Source organism: Octodon degus, unplaced genomic scaffold (assembly GCF_000260255.1).
Source record: "Octodon degus isolate 3935 unplaced genomic scaffold, OctDeg1.0 scaffold00057, whole genome shotgun sequence".
NCBI lineage: Eukaryota > Metazoa > Chordata > Mammalia > Rodentia > Octodontidae > Octodon > Octodon degus.
In genome coordinates, this window is record NW_004524633.1 from 3,880,348 (window position 1) to 3,905,033 (window position 24,686).

The 24,686-nt window shown below is 52.8% G+C and overlaps 1 protein-coding gene across 2 annotated transcripts in view; it reads right to left on the reverse strand.

Annotated features, from left to right (window-relative positions):
* Nucleotides 1-21,667, reverse strand: part of Jak1 (Janus kinase 1) — a 36,431-nt gene extending 14,764 nt beyond the window's left edge. The window contains exons 1-10 of one of the 2 annotated variants that reach the window (XM_004633972.3): nucleotides 21,584-21,667; nucleotides 20,061-20,259; nucleotides 17,483-17,606; nucleotides 13,787-13,940; nucleotides 10,380-10,543; nucleotides 8,552-8,897; nucleotides 6,861-7,046; nucleotides 4,261-4,418; nucleotides 2,896-3,019; nucleotides 2,132-2,318 (exon numbers count right to left, since the gene is read on the reverse strand). In XM_004633972.3, coding sequence (XP_004634029.1) covers nucleotides 2,132-2,318; nucleotides 2,896-3,019; nucleotides 4,261-4,418; nucleotides 6,861-7,046; nucleotides 8,552-8,897; nucleotides 10,380-10,543; nucleotides 13,787-13,940; nucleotides 17,483-17,606; nucleotides 20,061-20,259; nucleotides 21,584-21,589 — 1,648 coding nt within the window. In that variant the 5' untranslated portion in view covers nucleotides 21,590-21,667. Of the gene's footprint in view, nucleotides 1-2,131; nucleotides 2,322-2,895; nucleotides 3,020-4,260; nucleotides 4,419-6,860; nucleotides 7,047-8,551; nucleotides 8,898-10,379; nucleotides 10,544-13,786; nucleotides 13,941-17,482; nucleotides 17,607-20,060; nucleotides 20,260-21,583 lie in introns of both variants that reach the window. The other variant, XM_004633971.3, reaches the window with a different exon arrangement.
* Nucleotides 21,668-24,686: the final 3,019 nt, after the last annotated feature.

Genomic DNA, 24,686 nt, shown 5'->3' on the forward strand with positions numbered 1-24,686 from the left:
TGCTGCCCCATCCCTCAAGGGCAGCGGGGGTGGGCCAGCCTGGAGTGCGGAGGGGGAAACTCTCCATCTCCACACGGAAACACCAAGAGGCCAGGGCCCTGCTCCTGCTCTGGCACACGGCCTAGTGCTTGGTGCACACAGGATTAGGCTGGCCCAGCAACACAAACCAAAACGCATGGCCCCACAGAGCTATGCCCTTAAAATATACTTGCTCCACACTGGACCAAACAGCAGGGCAACGGTGGAGGGAAGCTGGGGAGAAGGCAGGTCAGCCAGGGTTTGGATCCCACGAGGAGGCACACTCCCAGCATCCCCTCAGCAAAGCTCGGAGGGACCCCGAGCCTCCTGAGCAACGGCAAGCCCAGCTCACACGAGCCCCAGGACCCCCTTCTTTCCTCAGGGCTGCTATGGATCCAAGGTGACCACGGGGCACCAGGGACCTCCACACCCACTCTATGCGGCCCTGCTCTTTCACTTTGCTTCGGGAGCCTGGCCACCAGGGCTAGGCAGTCAGACCCTCGCCAATGGTCTCGTCCTCCTCTAGCACTAAAGGAGAAGGGGCTGGGAGCATCAACAGGAGATGCCTGCTTGCCAACTGCCACGCCATCATTCTCTGGCCCTACCTGGGGTCCCCAAGCTGGGCACATGGCACCTGCACCTCTGCAAGACAGCATTGACACAGGGACTCAACAAGCCTGGGACGGAGCAGGAGAATTCTGGTGCCCGAGCCACCTGTGCCTACGCGATGATCCGGGGCAAACTGGGTGGGGTAGCGGCACTTGGGGTGTCCCACAGATTTAAACATGGTTGCAAGCATCCTCCAAGAAGACCCGGGCAAACTGCAGGTCTATAGGCATATCTCCCCCTACAGGAGAGCTACTGGCAACAACTGTAGTACACCCTTGAGCAAGTGTTTCTGAGCATCAACTTCTGCACCGCTGACAGCTGTATGAGCCAAAGGAAGATGCTGCTGCTGAGACCCAGACCTGACCTGGGGCACAGAGCGGAGGGAGGCCGTACAGGACAGGCTGGTTCTCCTCTTTCCCCCCAACACTCCTCCAGATCAGGCTGTAGGTGGCCTCTGAGGGGTCAAGAGCAGCACAGAACCATCTCCAGCCAAGTGGCAGCTGCTTCCAGCTCCACGGGCCACCTTCAAGCATGAGCAGAGCCCTTCCCTAAGGCCAGCAGGACATAAGCCTTTCTCTTTTACCATGGGCAGTGACGTGCCCTTGCTGACCGCAACATGGCCTCCAGACCAGGGCCCACTCTGCCCTCCCAATGAGATGTTGAGACGTGGTCATCTCCTCTAGTGTCCTCCCAGCCCGCGCCCTTCCATCCAGCCTTTCCAGGGGGGACCTGGCATCCAGGGGTGGGGGTGGGGCAAATGGCAAAACCCCAACACTTCAAGGCCCTGGCAGTTGGGCAGACTCGACAGTGTTGTGGGGAACAAACATACCTTTCCTGGCCTCAGTTTATCTGTGAGATGAGGCCCTTGTCAGGCCCCCCAACACACCCATCCCCAGAACCCCTACATTCTGAGTGTCTGCCAGCAAGACATCCACGCTGCTCTCCCTCACACTGATTCCAGGCCCCTTCCTGCAGCCCTGCCCACAGGGAGCTCTCTGCCCCACCTGACCAGCAACCACTCATGAGCCGTCCACAGGCTCAGGCCTCCTCTTCTCCCACCCCTCCTCCTCCCCTCCTCCCCACTTCCTCTTCCTCGCAGTGGGTCTTGGCCAGTGGCCCTACTCCAGGCATGATGCATCCATGTGCGCTGATCCCCATTACACCCCCTGCAGCAGGCTCTGAGCCAGGCTAGAAGCCCAGACACAGGGCCCCGCCTCAGCGTGTCTGACTCTCACATCCAAAGCAGCTCTGGGCCCACAGATGCTACACCAGGAAGCTTTCTCAGGGAAGGGACGCCAGGACTGGGAGCTCTCAGGATGCTCTGTTTTGAGAAGGAAAATGAGAGCCCCTGCTGGCACAGCCATGTTCCTTCTGCAGGCTGCAGGCTGCAGGCTACAAACCACACCAGGAGGGAGAAGATGTCAGCTGGGCCTGACCTGGGACACGCACCACCATAGGAGGACTGTAACCTAGCCAGCACGTGCCAGCTGGCTGGGTCACTCACCCCGGGGCTTGGGCTGGCAGCAGCGCTTCAGCACAAAGCTGATGTTGTCCGTGCGCAGGATCTGCTTCTTCAGGTGGCTCATGAGCTCCCCCAGGCTGGGAAAGCCGCGGTCCGAGCCATGCAGGCGGTAGCGGCCCTTGCGCACCTCGATCTGGAAGTTCTTAAACTGCTTCTGGCCACCCAGCGCCTGCTGTCAGAGAGACGACCGGAAGCAGCCGGCCCAGAGCCCACGTGTGAACGTGACGGTGCTGAGGAAGGGCACACGATGCCCCCGGGTGTCTGCACTTCTAACCCCACTCCAAGATAAACACTATCAGGGCCTCGGGGACAGCAGAGGTATGTTCTGCTGCCAGTTCCTGAGTGCCTACACACCATGCTTAGGTGTTCCCATGAGAGGGCGAGTGAGCTATGAAAAGGGCTGCCACCGTAAGGGGCATAACACCAGGCCACAGGATGAGGGGCACACCTGTGCCTACAGACAGCGTCACACTGCCATGCTGCTGCTGCCGCTCAGCCCAGAGAAACCACTTTGGCAAGGAAAGGAGGCCATCGCTGGTCTCTGGGCCTGAGCGCTCCTGCCAGCAGCTCCTGGGGAAAGGGCCACCAAAGGAAGGGCAGGGGCCAGCTACCCATCAGCTGACTCCCACCAGACCACACAGGACTTGCGGAGCGTAGGCTCTGCCAAAAACAACCAGCCAGGTTCAGTCCTCCTTCAGCAGCCACCCTGTGCCATGGTCTGGGGTCACACGGGCATCCCGACTGACCTCAGACTTCTCAAAGCAGGTGACAGTCATGAGGATGTTGTCAAAGTCGGTGCAGCTCCACCTGAGCACGTACATCCCCTCCTCACTGCCCTCTTGGCGCAGCTTGTTGATGGCGTACTCTGTGCTGTAGAGCAGTGGGCAAGGATGCTTAGCTACACACATGGCACCCCAAAACCGGCCTCCCAGAGCCAACGACTGCAAGACCAGCTCATCACCTGCCCAGCTCCCAGGGTCCTCCATGATGCCAAGTCAGACAGACATCATCTGCCACCCAAGCCAGAGACGCACGTGTCCGAGTCCCCAGAGACACTGTCTGCAGCTCTCCTGGGTATGGCCAGGGCTGGGACAGGAGCCTCAGAGCTGGCGCGGTCTCCTTAGTGTCCTGGGACAACAGGCCTGGCTCGTGGCAGTGCTCGATCGCACAAGCGAAACGCGCAGGTCCAGAATCGGAATGGGAGCCCTGCCCCATCCACCTCGCACACCAGGACCGGCCAGCTGGAGCAGCACACAGGTACTGGTCCAGGGAGCACTTCTCCACAGGCACTGGCCAGACACAGGCCAGCAGCCCACAGACAGCAGGGCACCACTCTGCCAGCACACGGGCTAAAGCGCACCTAGGATGCCCACACAAAGGCTACCTGCCCAGAGAAGGCCCCGCAGGGGTGCCAGCTCTGCAACAGTGGGTGAGGGCTGCAGATGCAGAGCTGGCATGGCAGGGAGGGGACCCAGATGCCTCGAGGGGAGGGCGCCAGAATGGAGCAGCTGGGCAAAGAGGCACCACCACACAGACTCCTGGAGTGGGCACAACAGGCTGGACGCCTGGTGACAGCTGGGCCACTCCCACAGGAAGTTTTCCTGGTCAAGGGACAGCAGGGATAGGCCCCGGGAGACAGCTGCTGGTGAATGCTGGAGGAAGACACTTTCATGGAGCCTGAGTCTGCCCCAGCAGCCAGGGTTTCTCTGGGTTCAGCGCTGCCCCCACGGCTCCAGATGGGCAGGACAGAAGGCAAGCAAGCAGCTGTCTGCCTGCACTTTAGGTGGGCACAGCCACAAGGAAACAAGGGCCACCTAGAGCCCCTCAGGATGGGCTGCAGGCACAGAGGCTTCCAGGCCAAGTCACCCTCAAAGTCCCCACTTGTCCCCGGGCTGACTCAGGAGACTGTGTGCAACATGGAGAAGCAGGGAATAAAGGCAACAACACTCGGCCAGTGGCAGAGGAGCAAGGGGCTTAGACCCTGAGGGGGAAAAGGGCCAGGGGACACAAGACCCCACTATAGGTATGTATGCGTGGGGGCTGGCCCAGGCTGAGGCAGGGGAACAGAGAACAGGGTCCCAGGAAGTACCCGCCTGCACACCAGAACCCACCAGATGGGCCCGTGGCAGCCATTCTGGATGTTGTGGACGATCAGTGGGGGAGCCACGTCGGTGCAAAGGTAGTGGTGGGCGTCTGCCGTTAGCCGGAAGTAGCCATCCACCAGGGACACAAAGGACAAGGCCTCCTCGTGGGAAGACAGCGTCAGTTCCTAGACAGAGAAGACAACCACAGGTCACAGTGGCTTGGCTGGTGGAGCTGGGTGAGGATGCACTCAGGAGGCACAGGCCACGCCCACAGAGCCTCCTCTCTGGTGATGTGAGCATCCCTCAAGGTAAGCCAGGACCCCCGTCCTGGAAGAAGCCCACAGCACGCAGGGCACACAGAAAAGCTGCCTGCAGGTGCAGTGCAGCCTGGCCCAGGTGGAGGGAGGTGCCGCCAGCCCAGAGCATAGAGAGGGAGGCAAGGCCAGCACTCTCCTGGCAGGGCCAGTCTGGAGGGTGGCAGGCACAGTCTCTCTCTAGGAGGAAACAGAGCAACCAGGGAAGAGGCAGGCCAGGCTCGGAAGGAGTCTGCACAAGTCCAGCCTCACATGGCTCCCATGACCAGGCACAGGCCAATCTGAGTGCTTTACGCAAACAGCCGTGTATCCTCCACAGGTGACCTAACTGCTACAAGCCTGTTTCCTCCCCTGTGAAATGAAGACACTGCTCTAGCCTGCAGCAAAGAGCTGATGCTGTGAACACTTGGGCAGGAGTGCCTGACATGAGGACAGGGCTGGCATTTGCAAGGAACCCAGGCTTCTCTGCCCTGCTCACTTCTGCTCCCCCACCCCCTCCCAGCAGCTCAGCAGGGTTGTGCAGCCCACCTATGTGCTGACCCCTGGGTGCCAACCAGTGCTAAACACAACTGTGTCCCAGGCAAAGGAGTGGGACTGGCTCACCGCCACCTCTGTTGAAGTCTGCTGCTTCTCCTGTGTCTTGGTTGCTCCCAGTTCTCAGTCCCCAGGGACCAGAGTGGCACGAAAAGCACAGGTCACAGCCAGGCAGCACTGGCCAACTCCCTCCTCCCACTGTGACCCTGCACAAGTGCCTGTTCTCTGCAGTGGCCGGGCCCCAGAGAAGCAGAGCTGACAACCTACATCTGTGGTGCTCTTGTAGAGCAGGAAACAGGTGCAGGACCTCAGCACCTGCAGGACATGCAGAGAACACAGGTCACCACTAGAACTCAATAAAAGCATTAAGCAATTTCCCTCCATTTCCATCTTTCTACCAATGTATCACTGGGCTTTTCTGCCCCCTTTACTTAGTTCTGACTACATTCTTCTGATACAATTAATGTTTACAAAAACAGGGAAAATGGAAGAAAATAAAATTCCCTGATAAGCCCACCATAAGAACTCTTAATAAGTGATTATTTTTCTAAGTGCATGGTACAGACATGCTTACCTCTTCCAAATTTTTTAAATAAATTAGCACCAATCCAGATAAACTTTTTTTCTTTTTACACTTATCGTGTGTGTGTGTGTGTGTGTGTGTGTGTGTGTGTGTGTGTGTGGCCAGCTCAGCCCACCAGGGGGCGGGGCTGGCTGGCATGTGGTGCTGGGGGATCGAACCGCGGTCCCTGTGCTTTGCCAAGCTTGTTCTAAGTAGGTGCTTTAGACCACTGAGCCATCTCTCCAGCCCCAGATAAACTTTTATATTGATTTATTTCCCCACGTAAGAAAACATCCTCACAGATCAATTAAAAACTGGGCCATCTGGTTGTGCGAAGGGGTGCTCCTCAGTGAGCAGAGGTCTGTGTTCCATTCCCCACTCCCCACATACCTAGGCTGTCCTCACTACGCTGACACCAAAGGCCACAGCTGCACGGTCACCCTGATTGACCAATCACTGTCCCCAGCTCACCCTGCTCTGGGAAAGAGTCCTGGACACCAAATGGGAGAACACAGATTTTCATGGCTTTTAGCATAAGTCACCCAATTTTCCAGAATGCCCTGCCAGAAAGGTAAGTTACTCCACAGGTCAGACAGCAACCAGCTGCCCTAGGCCACACGGCCAGGCTCACCTTTCCCACACAGTGTCTGCCCTGTGGCAGGCCAAATGTGAACTTCGTTTCACCAGGATCGTGCCCAGCTCACCAACCTGTCCTCACCAGACTTCCTCCAACACAACTTGTTCACTCAGGCAGGGCCCCACTTCCCTGCAAAGCAACCTGCACATCTAGATGTCTTCCCCGTGTGAAACCAAAGAGGAAGTGAGCACAAACAGCCTGGCTGCCTGAGAGCGGCTGGGTGTGCCAACACCTGGGAGGTCTGTCACTCCCGTGACCACTTGCCCAAGTGCCCCGCCCATCCCAGATGACCCTGCCCAAAGAAACTCTGATGGTCGCCAAGCTTCTTTCCTTGCACACCCACAAGCATCCATGAAGGACACATGATTGCTGGGGGCTCTCCGGTTCTCAGCAGCCCTGAGTTGGTCCTATCTGCAGGACCGAAAAAAGCTGCTGGACTGGGCAGTGTGACTCAGCCAACAGCAATCATGCCTGGAGACGGACCTTCGGGCTTAAGTCACAGCATCAGACAGTTTCCAAGACAGGAATTGTGAGAACCACAACCTGCCCACCTCGGCCCAATGGCCTGGCAGAAACTCACCATCTTCTTGTTGTCCTGCTTATTAATGCTGACCAGCGACTCTTTGATCACAATGTGTGTGATTTCTGGGAAGTAGGAAAAGCTGCTCCACTCTTCCCGGGCTTTGCTTTTCTCCTCATCCTTCTTGTGTTTGTTTTCCAGCTTTTTCCGCTTCAATTTATTTTTTTCCTTTTCAGTAGGAACAACCTGATAAAACACATGCAAGTGCCAGAAATAAGCTGGCTTTCTCTTTCATGAAGGGAAAGCTCAGGGCTCCTGGAACCTCAGCACAGCTGCGCCCCACAGGGCAGAAAGCCGGGGCATTGTCGAGTCCCACCGGGAGTACTGGAGCATCACATGGGAGACCACAGGGGCCACACTGCCCAACACTTCCTGACAGTGTGTGTCACCTTCGAAAGGCACAGAACACCCATCTGTGGTCAGGTCCGCTGGCTACCAGCCTGAGCCAGTGCTTCCACACACACAGAGGGGACATCCTTCCTGGGACTCCCAGGCAGGGCCGAACCCTGTCCTGACTCTCTCGAGGTATCCGTACTCCACACCGAGGAACACACTGCAGGACAGGAGCAGCAGTCCCAGTTGAGATCCAGCCGCCCCCTGTGACATCGACCATTAGGTCCTCTCCCTGGGCCCCTACTCCCATGCACAAAGCAGGGCCACATCTACACAGGCTCCTGAGCACAGCACCTATTTCAGAGACAGCCCGGGAAAGTAGAAGGCGCTATATTTTAGCATTCAAGTGAAGCTGAAGAAAGTGAATCTCACGTGTAATTTAGCATTACGGCCTCAGCAATCATGAGCGCAGTCTGGCAATTTCTCCAACATTTATTACACACGAGGTTATCTTGGAAGCTCCGTTTCACTTCCCTCCCCACACTATGAGTTAGACACAGTAAGGACAGGTGGCCTGAGTCCAGCCAGAGGCTTGACCTAAATCAGGCCCAGAGCCACTTCCGTGCTGGACTCGCATGGACCATCGGCCCTGAGAGGCACAGCAGAACAACTCTTTACACCGCACTGTCACACAAGAAGACTGGCACACAGGGCATGCAGGTCACTCAACCTGGCCCTCCATGCCTCTTGGAATCTTGGACAGCCCACAACTAACCCCAGTGTGGGTGCAGAGGGCCAACACCTAATAGGTAAACAGCATGCAGTGGCTGCTAAAGTGACCCACTCAGAACCACAGGCTGTGGGTGCAGAAGAGCAACTGGACTGGGTCTCCCTGGGTTCCACACACCACAGCCTCACCCACCAAACACCTCCACCAAGCAGCTCAAGGCACAAACCCTCGCTGGGGCCTGACTGCCACCGCAGGACCTGGCAGGGGCCTGCCTTCCTGGGCCTCTCCGAGTTCATCTTCAAGGGGAGACAGCAGGTAAGTGCTGCCCTTGAAGAGTTTTTTCTTTTTAGAAATCAACGAAATGAAATGTACTCAACACACAGTAACAGCCAGTAAATGAATGCTGTTCTCATATGCCACCACACACTGCAGGGGCCGCCCTCCACACCCCTGAAGAACCCCCTTCCCAGGTCACGTGGCCACAGACAGCAGACCTGACGATGAGCCCACAGGCCCTGCCTTCAGGAGACTGGGTTGAGGGGAGACAGACATGCACGGCATAACCCTGGCAGGCTACACAGCACGCACCACGAGGCACGGGTCTTCTCTGCCACCTGCAATCACTTACATGTGGCTTCTGCCGCCACTGGATCCCAAGATTTCCGGTCACCATTACTTCATAGCAGAGAGGCGCGCTTCCGCCATCAGACGAGTGAAACCAATTCATCTCATTTTCTGATGAAATCCGCAACATGGAAGTCTCAAATATTTCAGCCCCGTAATGCTTCGTCAGCGTTTCCAGTGTGGCCAGGTACTTCACCTTCAGGTCGTGTGTGGACACACTGCTGTCACAGATAGTCTTGTTGTTGAACTCCTTTAGGAAATCCTTGAAAACATTATTTATCCGCATCCTCGTGAGAAGGTTTCTCTGTCTGATGGACTTGTTTAGCGTTTCTGGAATATATCGCTTGTAGCTTTAAAATAAAAGAACGGAAAAAGGAAAATTACATTTTTCATGGACAGGATGGCAAAAAGTCGTCTACAAACTAGGTCTATGCATCTTCCTGGAATGGACTGCCAGGTGAGAAGACGGCAGGTGGAAGCTAATGACAGCAGATGGAGATGGACAGAGACCAAAGTTAGGGCCATGGACTTCTGACAGGCGTCACTTAGTGTCCTAGGCCCCAAGGGCAGGCAGCAAAAGTGATTTGCTTCTCCTGGCTTGCCAGTTCCACTGTTCTGGTGTACTGGGGTACGTGTGGACACACAGGGCTGGGCACTGACCACAGCGTGCTCTGGAAGCAGCAGCACGGCACGGCCACCTGTGAGCTGAAGGGGCCCTCAGGTGCAACTCCCTGATGATAGCCTTCCACCAAGATCAGAGCTTGATGCAGGAAATAAAATGCACAAAGGCTAACTGAACACAGCCGGCTCATACCCGCCATGCGCACGTGCCCCCCAGTGCACTGCTCAATGGATCAACTCGCCAGGGGAAGGTGGTTTCCCAGCAGTACAAGTGAGAAAGGGTCCAGGGCAACAGGCTGGGCGCATCACTGTCAGCACTGCCCTACGACAGTCTGGGCACAGCGGTGTACTCAGGAAGAGGCACCAGGATGAAAGGAAGCAGAGTCTGTGGGAAAAAAGTCTGTTTGCTGTGCCCAGGGCCCAGCCTAGGGCATCCTTCGGGACGAACACGTTCGCAACAGCAGACTCAAACTCATATAGCACAGTGGACAGAATTAGAGAGCAGTTGTCAGTTTTCACTTTAGCCTTGTGAAAAAAATCAAGAAAAATGGCCCAGACTCAAAGTCACAGAAAACCAGAACAACAGCCACTCTGCATGTACCTACTCATCCTGGGCACTGCTACTGGTCCAGAGCGAGGAGAAGGCAATCTGCTCTAGAGAAGACATGCTACCTATCAAGATACCATGCAACCTTCAATAATCTCTTAAAAATGACCAGTCTTTAGTTGGGCATGCTGCAGCACACCTGTACTCCCACCGCTCTGGAGGCTGAGGCAGAAGGGTAACCTCGAGTTCAAGGCCAACATGGACTACAGAGCCAGACCTAGTCTCAATCAATTCGTGACAATCTCAATAACCCAATGTGAGAAAAAGAAAACTATTGCACTTCATAGACAGGTGGGATTACGCTAACTGAGTACCTGGTGCTCCTGGACCCATGAGAACTAAGCACTGTCCAGTGTACCACCAGAGCTCCATGGAGCCTGGGCTGGGGATGCAGCACTAGCAGCTGATCAAGAACATAGGAAGGGTGTTCACATAGGAGACCCACACGGGCAGAGAGCTGGGATCATTCATTTCATTAGCACTCGGCGCAGAAATTTCCCCTGGTACAGCTCACTGGACCTCTCAAGAGTCGGGACTTAAGAGATATGGGTGGAGTCCTGACCCGCCAGGCAGGTGCAGGTGGGCATGGGCCCATGGGGTGCACCTGATGTCCTTGGGTAGCTCCGGCAGCTGCATCTTCCTCATCATGGCATAGTGCGAGATGGCCAGGACAGCCATGCCCAGGCACTCGTTCTCGATGTCGTGCCCATCCTGCTCCGTCTTGGGGTCGCGAATGGGAGCCAGGCACTTGACCAAGTCATACTGTCCCTATGGGCAGAGAGAAGAGAGTGAAGTGTGTGTCAGCTCAGGAGCTGCAAGTGTCAGGCGTGAGGAGAGGGGCCCCACTCCACATGTGGCCAAACAGTGGCTATGGCCACTCTCCCCAGCAGGGGTGCTGTCCGTGGGGACAAAGCTGGGCGTAGGCGCCCTCTGAGAGTGCCTCCCTCTCTAAAGCACCATCAGAACACCACACCAGGCAGTGTGCACACACAAACACTGGCCGCCCCTTGTGGGCTCAGTATATACGTGCTGCTGCCAAGCAGTGTGCACCAGACCCAAGTGGCGCCAGAGTGAGGAATGGTGACGCTGGCCTGGGTCTGACCACTCTGAGTGAACAGATGGCCGTGCAGAACGAGGAAGCTGACAGAGCCCCACTTCCTGTCCCCAGAAGAGGAAGGAACCCCCATTCTATAGCACATCGATTCCACACCATTTTCGGTTCCAGTCAGCTGCGTCAGCAGGGCCCACTCCGTCACTGATGAGGCGGACGCATTCTGCGCCAACAGAACTGTACAAGCATAATAGAAGGCAAGACAACCAGCGTGGCAGAGCCAGCTCCTCTCGTGGTCCACTGCCCCTCTGGTACTAGCAGCAAAAGTCCCATGGCTCCCCTAGGCCTCGTACTCAGTTGGTTATCATGGGAGCCAGTCAGGAGCCACAGGTTATTCTGGGTACTAGGGATGGAGCAATAAACTAAACCATGTTTCTGACCTCTAAGGAGAAAGAAAGAGACTTAGGAGAATCTACTGGCAGTCGGTTACACAGCATGAAGCCAGGTAGGAGGGTGTCACACAGGCCAGGCTCAGTGAACTGGGGACCATCCTCCCTAGCCCTACCCAGCCATGCTGGGTCTGCAGCACCCAAGGGCCATGACCTCCTTGTGGTCTCCTGATTGTCATGGGAGCAGCCATGAGTGGCCGGCCAGGATGGCTGCTTTACCTGAAGGACAGCACCAAGAGCTCTATGGTCAGTCCTCATAATGCTTGGAATCAGGCCCAATAAGACTTCCTGTCCCTCTCAGGTAAGAAGGGCCAGTGCTCAGCTCTCCAGAGTCCTTAGAGCCAGCAACAGTGAGAAACCTCAGCCACTAGGGGGGTGCAGAGCAGAGCTTAATGCTAGGGCTGTGGCCAGGTTTTTGCTAGACAGAGTGGTTCTATGATAACAAGACGTTCAGGTGTTTCAACGAAATCATTCCTGAATCTCAGGAATTCAGGAATGAGTTCGCTGGTTGTCTTGCCTTTACTCTCCATCCCTGAGGTATGGTTCATTTCCTTCACACTTCAGCTGAGCCAGATCAAAATCTCAATGGCAGATACAGAAACTTAAAACAGAAATCAAGTCCCAACGGGGCCAAGGAGATGGCTCAGCAGGATAAGCGCTCGACTGGCAAAAGCAAGGATCTGAGTTCAATCCCCAGTTCCACCAAAAAAAAAAGAAAAAAGAAAGAAATCAAGTCCCAAAAGACCTATTTTCTTACTGATTATTCTTCCACGTGGTGGCTTCCTCAGGCTGCATACTGTCTCACTTCACTCGCCTACCATCCCTGGGGAAGGTCTAAGACCCCTGAGGAATGGGGCAGTGCCAATCAGCACTAGAGCTGCACAGTGGCGTCACTGACTTGTGTGGAAAAGCACATCCTGAGGAACTGAGAGGCACGCACAGAAACCTGTGTACATGGGCCTACAACACCCACAGCCCAGGGAAAACTTTAAAAGAAAACGAAAATGCCCAACTTACTACTCACTTTCCTATCTCAAATCCCAACCGCTTTCACCTCTCCAGAAGAGAACTTAATTTTCATTCCTTCCTCAGCAACTTCCCCAGACTTCCTCTGGAGGCAATGACTCCACTCCTAGCCAACAGGATCCAAACAGAAACTCAGACCTCATCGCTGAGCCCTCACTCTCCCATGCCCCCGCAACCTGCCTGAGTCTCTGACTGGACTGCCACCACGCTAGGCCTAGGTGGCGCCTTCTCTTGCTGGGCTGCTCCTCTGGACACACAGTTGGGGTCCAGGGCTGTCCCTGACCAGGCATAACCCACACCCATGTGCCAAGAACTATCCCAGGCTCACATGGAGGAAGGTCAGACAATCTTGATGGTGTCCACGTCCCCCTTGCCAGGGCAACAGGACTCCTGGGGACCCTACCTGTCATCCACCTCCACCCCACCCCACTCACGGCATCTCAGGCCTCCCCACATCAGTTTCCTCTGCACCAGACAGTTCAGGTCAGGGTGAGGGGTTCTCGGGCAGTGTGTGAGGACAGTGCTGGCTGTCAAGGCTGGGAGGGGCATGAAGTACTGGAGCCTCCGCTGGCATGCAGAGGGCACAGCCGGCATGTGGGGACTGTCTGACCCAGCACAGGACAGTCTCTCCCCACAACAGCCACACAGCCTGGACACTGATGCTCACAGAGGGTGCTGCTGGGAAATGCAACAGGAAGCGGTACTTCCTCTGTTCCTTTCCTCCCTCTATAGCCCGCAGGCTCCCTCCCATCCCCCAAGACTCTCCCCAGTGGTGTTCTGTCCCTACAGACTTTCCCTGCCCCAATACCTACACCAGGTCTCTCCAGAGCTCCTGCAAAGGGAGGGAGAAGGAAGGTGTGTGACACCCATGCACCAACTCCACACCAACAGCACAGTCGCTGGAGGCTGCAAGCACCCACTGAGAATCTTTTTAAAGACTAAACACAAAAGCCCTACACTCGCCATCCCCAAAGCTCATGGCTTTCCAGGTGCCTCCCAGCTCGCTGTGTGCTGTCCGCTGGTGTCTGCCTTCAGGATACCTGTGCTGAGGCAAGACTGAGCCCTGCCCCAGAAGCCCCATGCTGGGCAAGCGGGACAGACTTCCAGGAACACTGCTCAACACATGAACTTTCGCGGCCAGAAACACCACAAGACTAGTGTTTTAGGGACCACTTGCAGAATGAGAAAATAAAAATCAAAAGCTACATGGTACACAGCGCAAGACATGTCATCAAGTTTGTCAAAACTGGGCAGTGACGCTTGTTCCGGGAACCTACCCTCCCTCCTCCTTCCTCCCAGAGTGGCCCACCCTTCCTCGCAGACAGCTCTGCTAGCCCAGACGACAGCGGCCTCTGCACACAAAGTGTTGTGGGCGACAAGGGTAAGAGGGGACCATAAGGAGACTGAGAAGCAGCGAGGCCTGGAGAGCCACCGGGGACATGTCGCCCCAGGAGGGCCCAGCTCTGCTGAGCCCCAGCATCCCACCTGTGCAAACAGGTACTCCAGTGAGTAGGCATCGAGAAGCGGGGTTGCATCAGGAGCCTTCTTTTTCTCGTAGCCATTCTTCTGCTTCTTGGGAGAGTGGCGCCACACTGACTGCTCACTGTCGTTGGTTCCGTGCCAGTTGGTAAAGTAGAACCTGCAAGGCAGCAGGGTGAGTGTCACCATGTGGGGACCCCGGGTGCTGGGTGAGCCGCTTTCCTCCCACTGATTCCCTCTGCCACTGCCACTTCAGGTTTTGGGTCGCAATGTGTGAAAATGGACCACCTGAACCAACCCCAATGTAGGGTTTTAAAGTAAGTTAAACAATGGCTGGGTCCTCAGCACTTGCTGAATGGGTTGCTTGTCCAGGAAAGAAGAAATCAGCAGAGCTGAGACCAGAGGATACCATGCTGTGGGCCGGGTGCTCAGGAGGTGCCCTGCGCAGCACAGACCACTGGTCCCCACAGCCGGCACAGGGGGCCCAGCACAGCACAGACCACTGGTCCCCACAGCCGGCACAGGGGACCCTGCGAAGCACAGACCACTAGTCCCCACAGCCGGCACAGGGGACCCAGCAAAGCACAGACCACTAGTCCCCACAGCCGGCACAGGGGGCCCAGCACAGCACAGACCACTGGTCCCCACAGCCGGCACAGGGGGCCCAGCACAGCACAGACCACTGGTCCCCACGTCCCACACACAGGTGCTGCTCACACACCTGACAGAAAAATGACACAGAAGAGCAAACTCAGGAGCAGCCCCCGGAGAGGACAGGGTAGCACTGATGTCACTGAGGTCAAAACCACTCTCCCGGGACCCTGCACTGGCTCCACAGTGTAACATATCAGACAGAATGAATACATTTCTTTAAAAAAAAAAAAAGACCTGCACAGCATGGTAAATGCAGTGAAGACAGTACACTGCACACTTCAAAATGGCTATGAGTATATTTTAAATGTGCCTGCCACAAAAATATTTGAGGTGAGGAAGCATTAATTAGCTTGGTTTAATTATTCCAAATATATTCATACATCATATCACTTTGTATCCTATAAGTACATGTTAATTATAGTGAAAACTGTCAGTTTACAGAGGAATACAAATTAAAATACCAATGTGTTCATCAGACTTGGTATGTACAAATTCCTGCTAATATAACACACCAGTGGAAAAGACTGGCAAACACCTGTGCTGAGACTGCTGCCCGCGCCCTTGCGGAGCAGGGCAGTGCGTGGGGTGCAGGCGCTGCTGCCTGCAGAGCCAACTGCTCCGCTGGGTTAAAATGCGAACACTGGAGACAGCAAATTCTCCAGGCTGCTACTCGATTTCACCCTGGACAGTGAAATGCACTTGAGTGAAAAAGCAGGATTTTTTCTTTCTAAAGGAATAAAGAATGATAGCCTTACAATGACCTATAAAACAGTAATTTAAAAAAGCAATTAGCAAATCATTGCATAAGAATTGGAAACCACAATAAAGTTCAAGAATATTTCCCAAAACAAGAGAGGGAAAAGCAAAACAATAAAAGATAGCTACAGCACTAATTTCTCTTAGTTCATTGCAAAGAGGTTCATGCTGATGTCATTTGGACAATGAAATGTCAGGATCTTGTATGAGTATCTAATTTAAAGGTAACAACAAATGTATTTACCATTGTTACCTTCTTATCATTGTTTTGGAATTTTTTTGCTGTTTTCTTTTCAAATTAAAAAAAAAAAAAAAAAAAAAAAAACAACTTTCCCAACCAAAATAGAGCTGGGATTCCCCTGAAATAAGCAGGAACATTGATGCTACACTGTGGCCTTCTTGGGCTGGAGATGAGGTTTCCAAGTTCCTGCAGTCTGTGCAAATGATTTAGCTCCGCATGGCTTCTCTCAAGTCCAAAGAGATCTCACTAACAAACATTCCGATAAGGGCAGTGTCAGGTTCAAAGTCAAGGTGCACTTCCTGGCAGCTACCAGAAGCAGGGAATGAGAGACACTTAGCTGCTCAAATAGGTCAGCACCACTGGCAGGCAGACAAATCCCTAGCTCTGAGCCTTCTCTTGTCTGCACATCTGAAAAATGGGGAGGTGAACTAGGTGAGCTGAGGTCTGTCCCAAGTCCCAAATGCTACCTCTGGCTGGACTCTAAGCAAAGCTCCAAGACCCAGAGGGGAAAAACCAGGGCTCGGCGGCCATCAGGCCTGGGCCTCCAGCTATGAGGACCCGACACCTCCCCCCCACACACACACACACTCCTTTCAAGACTACACACCTTGAAAAGCCAATCTGAGTATAGTCAGAAGGCTCAGCTGGGCAGTGTCAATGTTTCCCTCAATCTGGGGAGAGAAATCACGCCCCGGACAAGCGTCTAGAGCCTCTCCAGGCAGAATGGTAGGTAAGTTGAGGGAAAAAAGCAAAGTCAGGCCTAAGATGACCGGGAGAGTGGTGTGTGCATCAGCCTCCAGAAAAATACAGCATCCTCTGGAAGGGCGACAGCTCTACTGAATTCCCAAGGGGGAATAGCTAAGATCCTGTGGAAAACCCCCGAGACTGCAGAGGGCTTCAGAGCATGTCCTTGCACCTTACTAGCATTTGAGCTAGATGTTGATTTAATCACATATATATAAATTAAGATCCTTCCCAAGAAGGGTCCTTCCCCTATACAAGCTGCTCCACTGTGGACCATATGACATGTGCTAACTAGTATCTAACTCACTTTCAAGTCTTTGATGACAGGATATGCTTATGTAAAAGGCAAGAGGCTGCAGCTACAGAAATAACTGCGTGAGCTCAGAAGACACTGACACCAAGCAGTCTGCAGTATGGGGGGGGGGGGGTATACGCGTCAGAAGAAAAATTATACCCCTGCACCCAGACATGTACTCCCTGATCAAAACACCACTCCCAATAAGAACCGTCAACTTCAGTTACCATTTTAGGCAGTACTCCTGCTACTTCTTGGCTGCAGCTTTTGGTAAAAAATGTATTTTATATCATGACCTAGTATATCCATATATATCAGATACTTCAAAAGTTTTAAAAACCAATGTGCTAGGGGCCGGGGAGATGGCTCAGTGGAATAAGCGCTTCCCTGGCAAGCACAAGGGCCTGAGTTCAATCCCCGGTTCTGCCCAAAAAAAAAAAAAAAAAAACAATGTGCTTAGGATAACATCTGTTATCTACTCTTTCCTGTTTCTTTTTCAGTTCTGGTCATAAACTACTATGTTCAGCTCATAACCACAATTCACCCTCTGGACACTTTGCTGGATGGTGTACATGCTCTTTCAAATAATCGGTGTCCTAAACCTGCTGCAAACCACAGCAGAGCAAGGTAATCACATTTGCCATGAGCTGGACTCCAGATCCTGGTCCTTCTTCAGACCAAGCAAATGCAAAAGTTACAAACTACAAAAATGACTGTTAAAATAAAAAGGGTTGGCGAGATAGTTCAGCAGACTAGAAGGCGCAGGGACCAGGGTTCAATCCTGCAGTGCTGTGCCAGCCCCACCCCCAGGGCATGCTGACATGACAACTGAGACTGGGCATGGTGGCGTTTGCCAATAATCCCAGCACTTGGGAGGCTGAAAACAGGAAGATCACTACAAGTCCTGTCTGTGTAGTGAGACCCTGCAGACCTTGAACTAAATACATTTTAAAAAAAGACTGTAACCCTCAGCAAATGACTCAGTGCAGAAGGAGAATAGACAGGTTCCTACCTCATGCGGTAGTGGAGCCGGAGGGACATCTTGTCATCAACAGTGATGATGTGGTTGGGTGCATACCAGAGCTTGGTGTTCTCATCATACAGGGCGAAGAGGTTGTGACACAGAGGAGAAATACCTGCAGAGAGGGACGCATCAGAGCCTGCAGGGACATACGTTACACTGCTGCCTATTTCCACGCCTGTCCTGAGCAAAGGCAACACTCTTGACCAGGAGGAACCTAGGTTCCTTGGGTCCCCCAAGGCTGACACAGCTTCCAATCAAGTTCAGTCTAGCAGTTTCAATCACACTAATCGACAACCACGATTTCCTGGAAATGCACGAAGTTCTTGGCAAATCGCACTAAAGTCACGTACAGAGAAAAGTTGATGGTGCATCTCATTATAGGTGCTTATGATAGAATCTAACCAAATCCTGCTTCTGTTTATAAGAGCAAAAAGCCATGAGAGGGGCTCACATGCCCCACCTGGTGTGCGCTGTGCTAATCACAGGCTGAAATACTCTTGGGAGTTGTGAGCTCCTTACTGTTTCCTACAAAACACGTTTAAACAATTCTAATGTTGTGGTATGCATTAAATATGCAAAGCAGTGCCTGGCAGTAGCGCACAAAATGCATGTTGGAATAAATAATGCCCATGGTGATTCTGCCAGTGATTAAACTCTGTTGCCATGAATAATAAAGGCACTTCTGAAGTGCTCTGTACCGTGACCATAAACACTTGCATCCAACCTGTAAGAAGATGTACATTTAAGCCCGCTGTTCTGACCACGCCATGCTCCCCACCCCAGGCTGCCTGCCTATCAATAAGCATGACAGCAAGTTGGGGAGAGGAGGGCACCACTCACTGCTGAAGTCCAAGACCTGTGACCCCCCACTGATGTGCAGGGGCTGGCTGGATATCCAGCCCACATCTATATTTGAATGTATACATCCTAGTGGAAGCATAATTTACATGCAGCTATGGAACTGTCTGCAAGTCCAGCACAGGTCTGAGTCTAACAACCTTGCCTACCCACAACTACCCACCAGCAGGAAGGTCTATGTGAAAGCACCAAAACTCAACAACACTAACAGCCACTGAGGGCCATGTGTCAGATATAATGCTAGCATTCTACTTACTGTATTTTTTCTCTTAACCCACCCAGCACTCGGTGGGTAGGTGTGACTTCCCTCATCTCACAAGGAAGCAGCAGCCTCCTGCAATCGGCACACCTGGTCAAGACTCCCTGGCTACAGCAGTAACACCCAGGGCTGAGGTCCACACCCAAACGGGGATGCTGAGGGGGCAGAGCCCCAAGAACTAAGAAAAGTCTCCCCAAAGGCAGGGAGAAATCAACCGCACCAGAACACAACTTGCTGTGATCACCGGAGTGCTATAAAAATCTGCAGCACTCAGCACCTGTGTATTGTTAACATTCCCGAGCCAGCTACAGAGCAGACACTGCTAAGCCTCTGGAGCCCAGGCCTGGACTCTTACCCCAAGGGAATGGGAGCCACACAGCCCACAGGCTCTCACCCCATGCCCTGCAGGTCCTCAGCGCCCCACTAACAGGAGCTCCACGGTTGTGTAAAAGTGATGCTTACGAACACCTTGAGTAAGGTCAGGGCCTGCACAGGAAGCCTCAGACGGGAATGGGCACTATAGGCAAAAGGCCTGAAACGCGCTGCGGAAGCACTGATTCACGTGCAGCAGCGGGGTCTGTGACAAGCACATGTAACACACTCAAGCTGAGCTGACGATCTGCAAGTCTCACTGCCAGGCAGCACTGACCCACCAATGGTGCACACACAACTGGCCATCAGGCAGCAGGGGACAGTCCCAGAGTCCTGAGTCAGCCGATGCGACAATCACATGCGCGCCACCACGGTTCAAGCTGACAGGAATGTGTTATAGCCACTGTCTAGAGCTGCTGTACATGCTGCTGTCTCGCCAAAATAACTTCAAAATGTCTCCAAGATGCTCAGCAAGCAGGAGGTGGGGGTGCACTTCCTCTCCTGGGTTCTGACTATAAACAGCTGAGGCAGGAGGACCTACAGCAGACAGACAAGGGGATCTGGGCAGGCTGTGCACCAACGGGCAGGCAAGTCTTACAGTGACCACACCACATGAAAGTGGCTGCACCTCTCAGAAAGGAGTGAACATGCAACTTTGTCACCATCAAACAGTTTTCTTGAAAAATAATTCACAACCTACAGGAAGCCCATTTCAAGCATGCACCCAATGAGCCCTGGAGTATCTACCAAGCTGTACGACCATCAGCTCCCTAACAGGGTTCAAGCTGAGACTAAGTTCCGAGGCCCAACGGTTCAGCTTGGCTTGTCATTTCAAAGGAGGCAGGCACAAGCTGCCAGAGTCCCCTGCTCTGAAACGTAAACTGCCTGGGGCCCCTCTCAGATGGATCAGGGGACCCATGGCGTGCAGGCCACTGTGCTGGGCTGACACTGCTCCCATCTCTCTCTCTCTTACACACAAACACAGCTCAGGAGTGATACAGCAGCAGCAGCCTGGCAGGAGGGGGCCACTGTGTCCACTCCGAAGTCAGCCAGCGTCCAGCCCAGCCCCGCACTTACAGCACTCCTGCGCCGCCCGGATGCACAGCTCCTCCGCTGTATACTCGCCAGCGCCCAGCCTCAGGGGCTCCCGGTCTGACAGGTAGAAGGTCACCTCCACTCCAGGCTCAGGGGCCACCTCAGTCACCTCGGTCTTTTTGGAGCTCCTCATTTTAGCACAGAACGCCATAGCATTGCAGTCTTCTTTTATACTTAGATACTGCGGGAGGAGGAAAGTGAGACAATGTGGTCACTGGGTGGTGAGAGTGCCTAGGCAGAGGAAAGCGCGAGGCGGTCAGCGGGGTTACTGGGCACAGAACCCCAGTTCTGCCTCGTTCTTCCCTCCCATGCTTGAAAATCATAGGAGATAAAAGTGGGAATTAATTATGCATGCTTATTAATTAACAGTAATCTCAGAGCTGGTCTGAACTTATTTTATCTATTTGCACAAAAGTTGTAGCTAAAAAACTATGGCCTGTTCTGGGGGCAGTGATGTTGGAGGATGAATCTGTAATTACTAACTCCACCTCTGCCGCTGGAAAAGTAACCTCTGAGCAGACCTGGGCGAGACTCACTCAAGACTCAAAGTCCGCTGACTTCCTGTCTCTAGTGCCTCAAGGAGGGAGCACAGACAGAAGCAGCTGGGGAGGAGCCTGAGTCAGGTAAGGAGGCACTCCTGGTTCCTGTGACAAGGCCTGTTCTGTTCCTCACTGGTTCCCCTCTGTCCTGAGAGCCAGGCACAGAAGTTCACAGGAGGGAAGACCCAGGACGCCCTTGTAAGGCAGGCCACGTGGGGTGGACAGTAGTGAGGATGACCATGAGCCACTTGGGCCTCAAGGCTGCAAACCAGAGGCCATTTCATTTTAATGGCTGTATCTCCAAACTAACCCTGAAAGCCACTCTTCGGGAAATCGACCAAGAGACTAGGCTCTGAGGCACCTGGAAGTTTAGTGCAACAGGCACTACTGATCTAAATAAAACAGACTGAGACCTCACCTGTTCCCCATGCCAAAAAATAACAGAAAGAAAACAATAGCTACGGCCTGCTTCATAACACAAGGTCCCTTTGCCCTGGAGGCCAGACAGTTTACAACCAGTCCCCAGAAATCAGCCAGGAACCTGTATACAGGCAAGATCCAGCACCACTAGCAACAGCACCATTAGCGGGCAAGATCCAGCAGGGGGGCCTGCTAACCAGGGCATGTCCAGAACGGCTGAAAGGGTGCCGGAAAGCTACGTGTGTCCACGCCGGAAGATGCACCCAGCAAACAGAAGCACAGCATCACTGGCTAAGCACGGTCCTCTGGGCGAGGCATGCGCACATGCACACCTGCAAGACGCAGGGCAGTGCTGATGCTAATCTGGCAGGTATTAGAAGGAGACTTTGGTTTTCACTCTGTACCTCCCACACGTCTGTACTGTACTGTACGCTTGAGATTTATTTGTAATGCAGCGTATGTAAGTCCCACAGGTTCAGCGTCACAGTTCTCATCCTTTTAAAAGTTGGTTATTTTCCTTTTTAAAAAAGATACAAATCTACATACCTGCATTTATTCGGCTGTCCAACGTTCCCCACAAAGCAAACTGAATTTTCTTCTCTAGCTTCCAAAAGCCCATTCAGAGCTGAACTGAAAACAAAAACAAGAAATAAATCAGCTCAAAGATAACAGGGTCTGAAAATAAGATGACATTTTCATTAAGGAAATAACCCAAATCTAAGCAGGAAAGAAAAGGCCTTGGGGAGGAAGCAGTGTGAACAAACAAAAAGAACTCAGACATTCAGAAGACAGAGACAGCTCCATCTTCAGGTGTGAATGTAAGATTTTGACTCAGTGCTCGGAGAGAGGAAGATAGACTCCCACTTCTTGGCACGGGCACACAGGCTGAAGCAAGCCAAGACAGCACACCTTCCTGTCCGCAGCCTCTCCTCACACTGAGGACAGGCAGGGCTTCCAGACATGCACCTGCGGTGTCCATTCTTGTCTTCTTTGGAACAATCTCTCAACGCAGTCTAGACACACATGCGCGTGCGTGTGGGCGCACCCCCCCCCATCTTTTTAATGATTTTCACTTATTCCTGGAAGCTCTATAACAGCACCAACTATTTCTACAGAGGCAGCCCTGCCAACTTGGCTGAGTGGGCTGAAACTGGTTCCCAGGTTAGCACTGATTACTGGCCCTATTTTTCATCCTGCCAAATCACTCAACAAATCTGACCAGAACCCAGTTTTAGTTAAGACTTCAGCCAGGGCATCACATGGCAACAGAGGGGTAGGGGCAGGAGGCGGCCAGGGTCCCTCGGAGCTGGCCGGGCCTCTGTACCCACACTGCAGAGGGCTCCTCTGCTCAGAAAGGCTCTCTGGACCGGGTGGTCCTTCAGCAAAATAAAGGACAGTGGGCCATGCAGAAGGTAGGAATATGAATTCAGATGAGATAAGTTTCATTTGGCTAGTTTGATAAAGTAATTTTTAGTAAGAGTCACAGAACAAATCATTACATCTTCAGCTTGTTTTAATTATGTAAATATACCTTGCCTTGTACCAAAATGGCAATTTTGATATTTACTAAATGCTGATGTGTTGTTTCGGCTCAAAAGCTAGCACAGACCAGTAAGAATCACAAACTATTTTTTTTTTTTTTTTTTCGGAACCAGGGATTGAACTCAGGCCCTTGCGCTTGCCACGCAAGCACTTATTCTACTGAGCCATCTCCCTGGCCCTATCACAAACTATTTTTAAGAAGAATACAATTCACTAATATAGAAATGAGTACTCAAAAGCTCTGCTAAATGCAGAGAATTTTTCATCTTATAAAATGGTCAAGGATTTGAAAGAAAAAGCCAGTGGCTTGGATTCAAAGATGTTTTTTGGGGGGCCAGGGAGATGGCTCAGTAAAATAGGCGCTTCCCTGGCAAGTGCAAGGGCCTGAGTTCAATCCCCGGTTGGGGGGGGGGGGATTTCTTTCTGTGGTTAAAAAAAAGTCTGTAGCTCTACTTTATTGCATTCTTTTTTCTTATATTTTAAGGAAGGGTCTACAGGGTGTTCAGGGTCTCACTACTAGATTGGACTCTTAGTGCCTCTCTTTTTACAGCCTCCCAAGTGCTGGGATTACAGGTGCGTGCCACCACACACGCCACCCCGTCCAGTCTCAGTTGCCATCTCATCGCACCCTGGAGGCCCCAGGGATCAAACCCCAGCTCCTGCACCTGCTTGCAGGCACTTTAATCTGCTGAGCTATCTGCCCGGCCCCACTGCACTATTTTCAAGAGACAAGTGCATCTGATAGTGGGCCTGGGAGGGAACAAAGCCAAGCTGTGATACACAGATATTACAATTATCTTCAAAATGCAGCAGTCCTGAAAACAAACTTCTAAATTTTCAAGGCCATCTTTTGAAATTCTGGTAGTAGTTGTACAAGGGAAGGACAGTTACATTTTTTTTTCAAATTGTTTATTTATTTATTTGTGTGTGTGTGTGTGTGTGTGTGTGTGTGTGTGGCCAGCTTAGCCCACCAGTGGGCAGGGCTGGCTGGCATGTGGTGCTGGGCGATTGAACCGCGGTCTCTGTGCTTTGCTAAGCTTGTTCTAAGTAGGTGCTTTAGACCACTGAGCCATCTCACCAGCCCCGACAGTTACATTTTTAATATTGATAAGAAAGAAATAAAAACAGACCACTGTAGTGTCCACAAACATGATCACTTCAATGTGGGGCTGGCCCTACCATGTTCCAGGTTTACATGCTAAAAACAGACTGGGGAAACTGAGATGGAACAGGTATGTCCTGGAGCAGGGAACCCTGTCTTCTCCCATATGGCATTCATTCTGATCACGCCAGGTGACTGTGTGAAAGGGCGCTGAAAGCCCACTTGGAGGATCAAGGAAGCATCACTGTCCAGCAGGCTGCCTGTCATGGGCTTGACAGACACCCAGCAAGCCTGCCATGAGAAGCTGGTTTTGTCTCTGAGCCTAGGTTTCCCCCTTCATTCGCTGGAGAGCAAACACCTCTCAAAGGGTGGGTGCAGGCCTCCCAAGCCTCATGCACAACGCCCTTGCCAAAGGTGGTTGCGGGTGCGGAAGCCGTTAAGACTTTGCTGGAGGACTGATGCGGCTGCATACCTGCATGAAGGGTCAAGAGGATGAGCAGAAGACAAACAAAAGAGAGCGAGAACAGAGCCTGGCAGAAGCTTCCCAAGGCTCCGCCAGCACAGCTGGGTGTGGCCCTGGCTTCCCCACCGGGGCCATCATGCTCTCTGGCAAGTTAGCTCACAGTACTGTGGTTGGGGGTGGGATTCTCACCCTGACTAACTGTATATGCTGGTGCCCGCGAGCCAGGCAGCTGCACTGAGGATGGCAATGTGTAACAGAAGGGCCACGCTTGGAGTGCCTGCCATCCTGGGCTTCTAAACATGTACTTCTTGTCATGATATACCAATTATTACCATACTGTCTCTTAAGTAAAGGGGTTTTTTGTTTTTTGGGTTTTTTAAAAAGGGTAAAAAATGAAGAAAAAAAAAAAAACCCACAAGAATAAGAAAAAAAAAAGTTAGCTCACACTGCTAAGCCTGAAAGCTCTCTTGTGAGTGCGGCATGATGCAGCAGGCTGTCAGGTGAGATAAGGCAATGCGCACAGTGCCCGAGCGCGTGTGCTG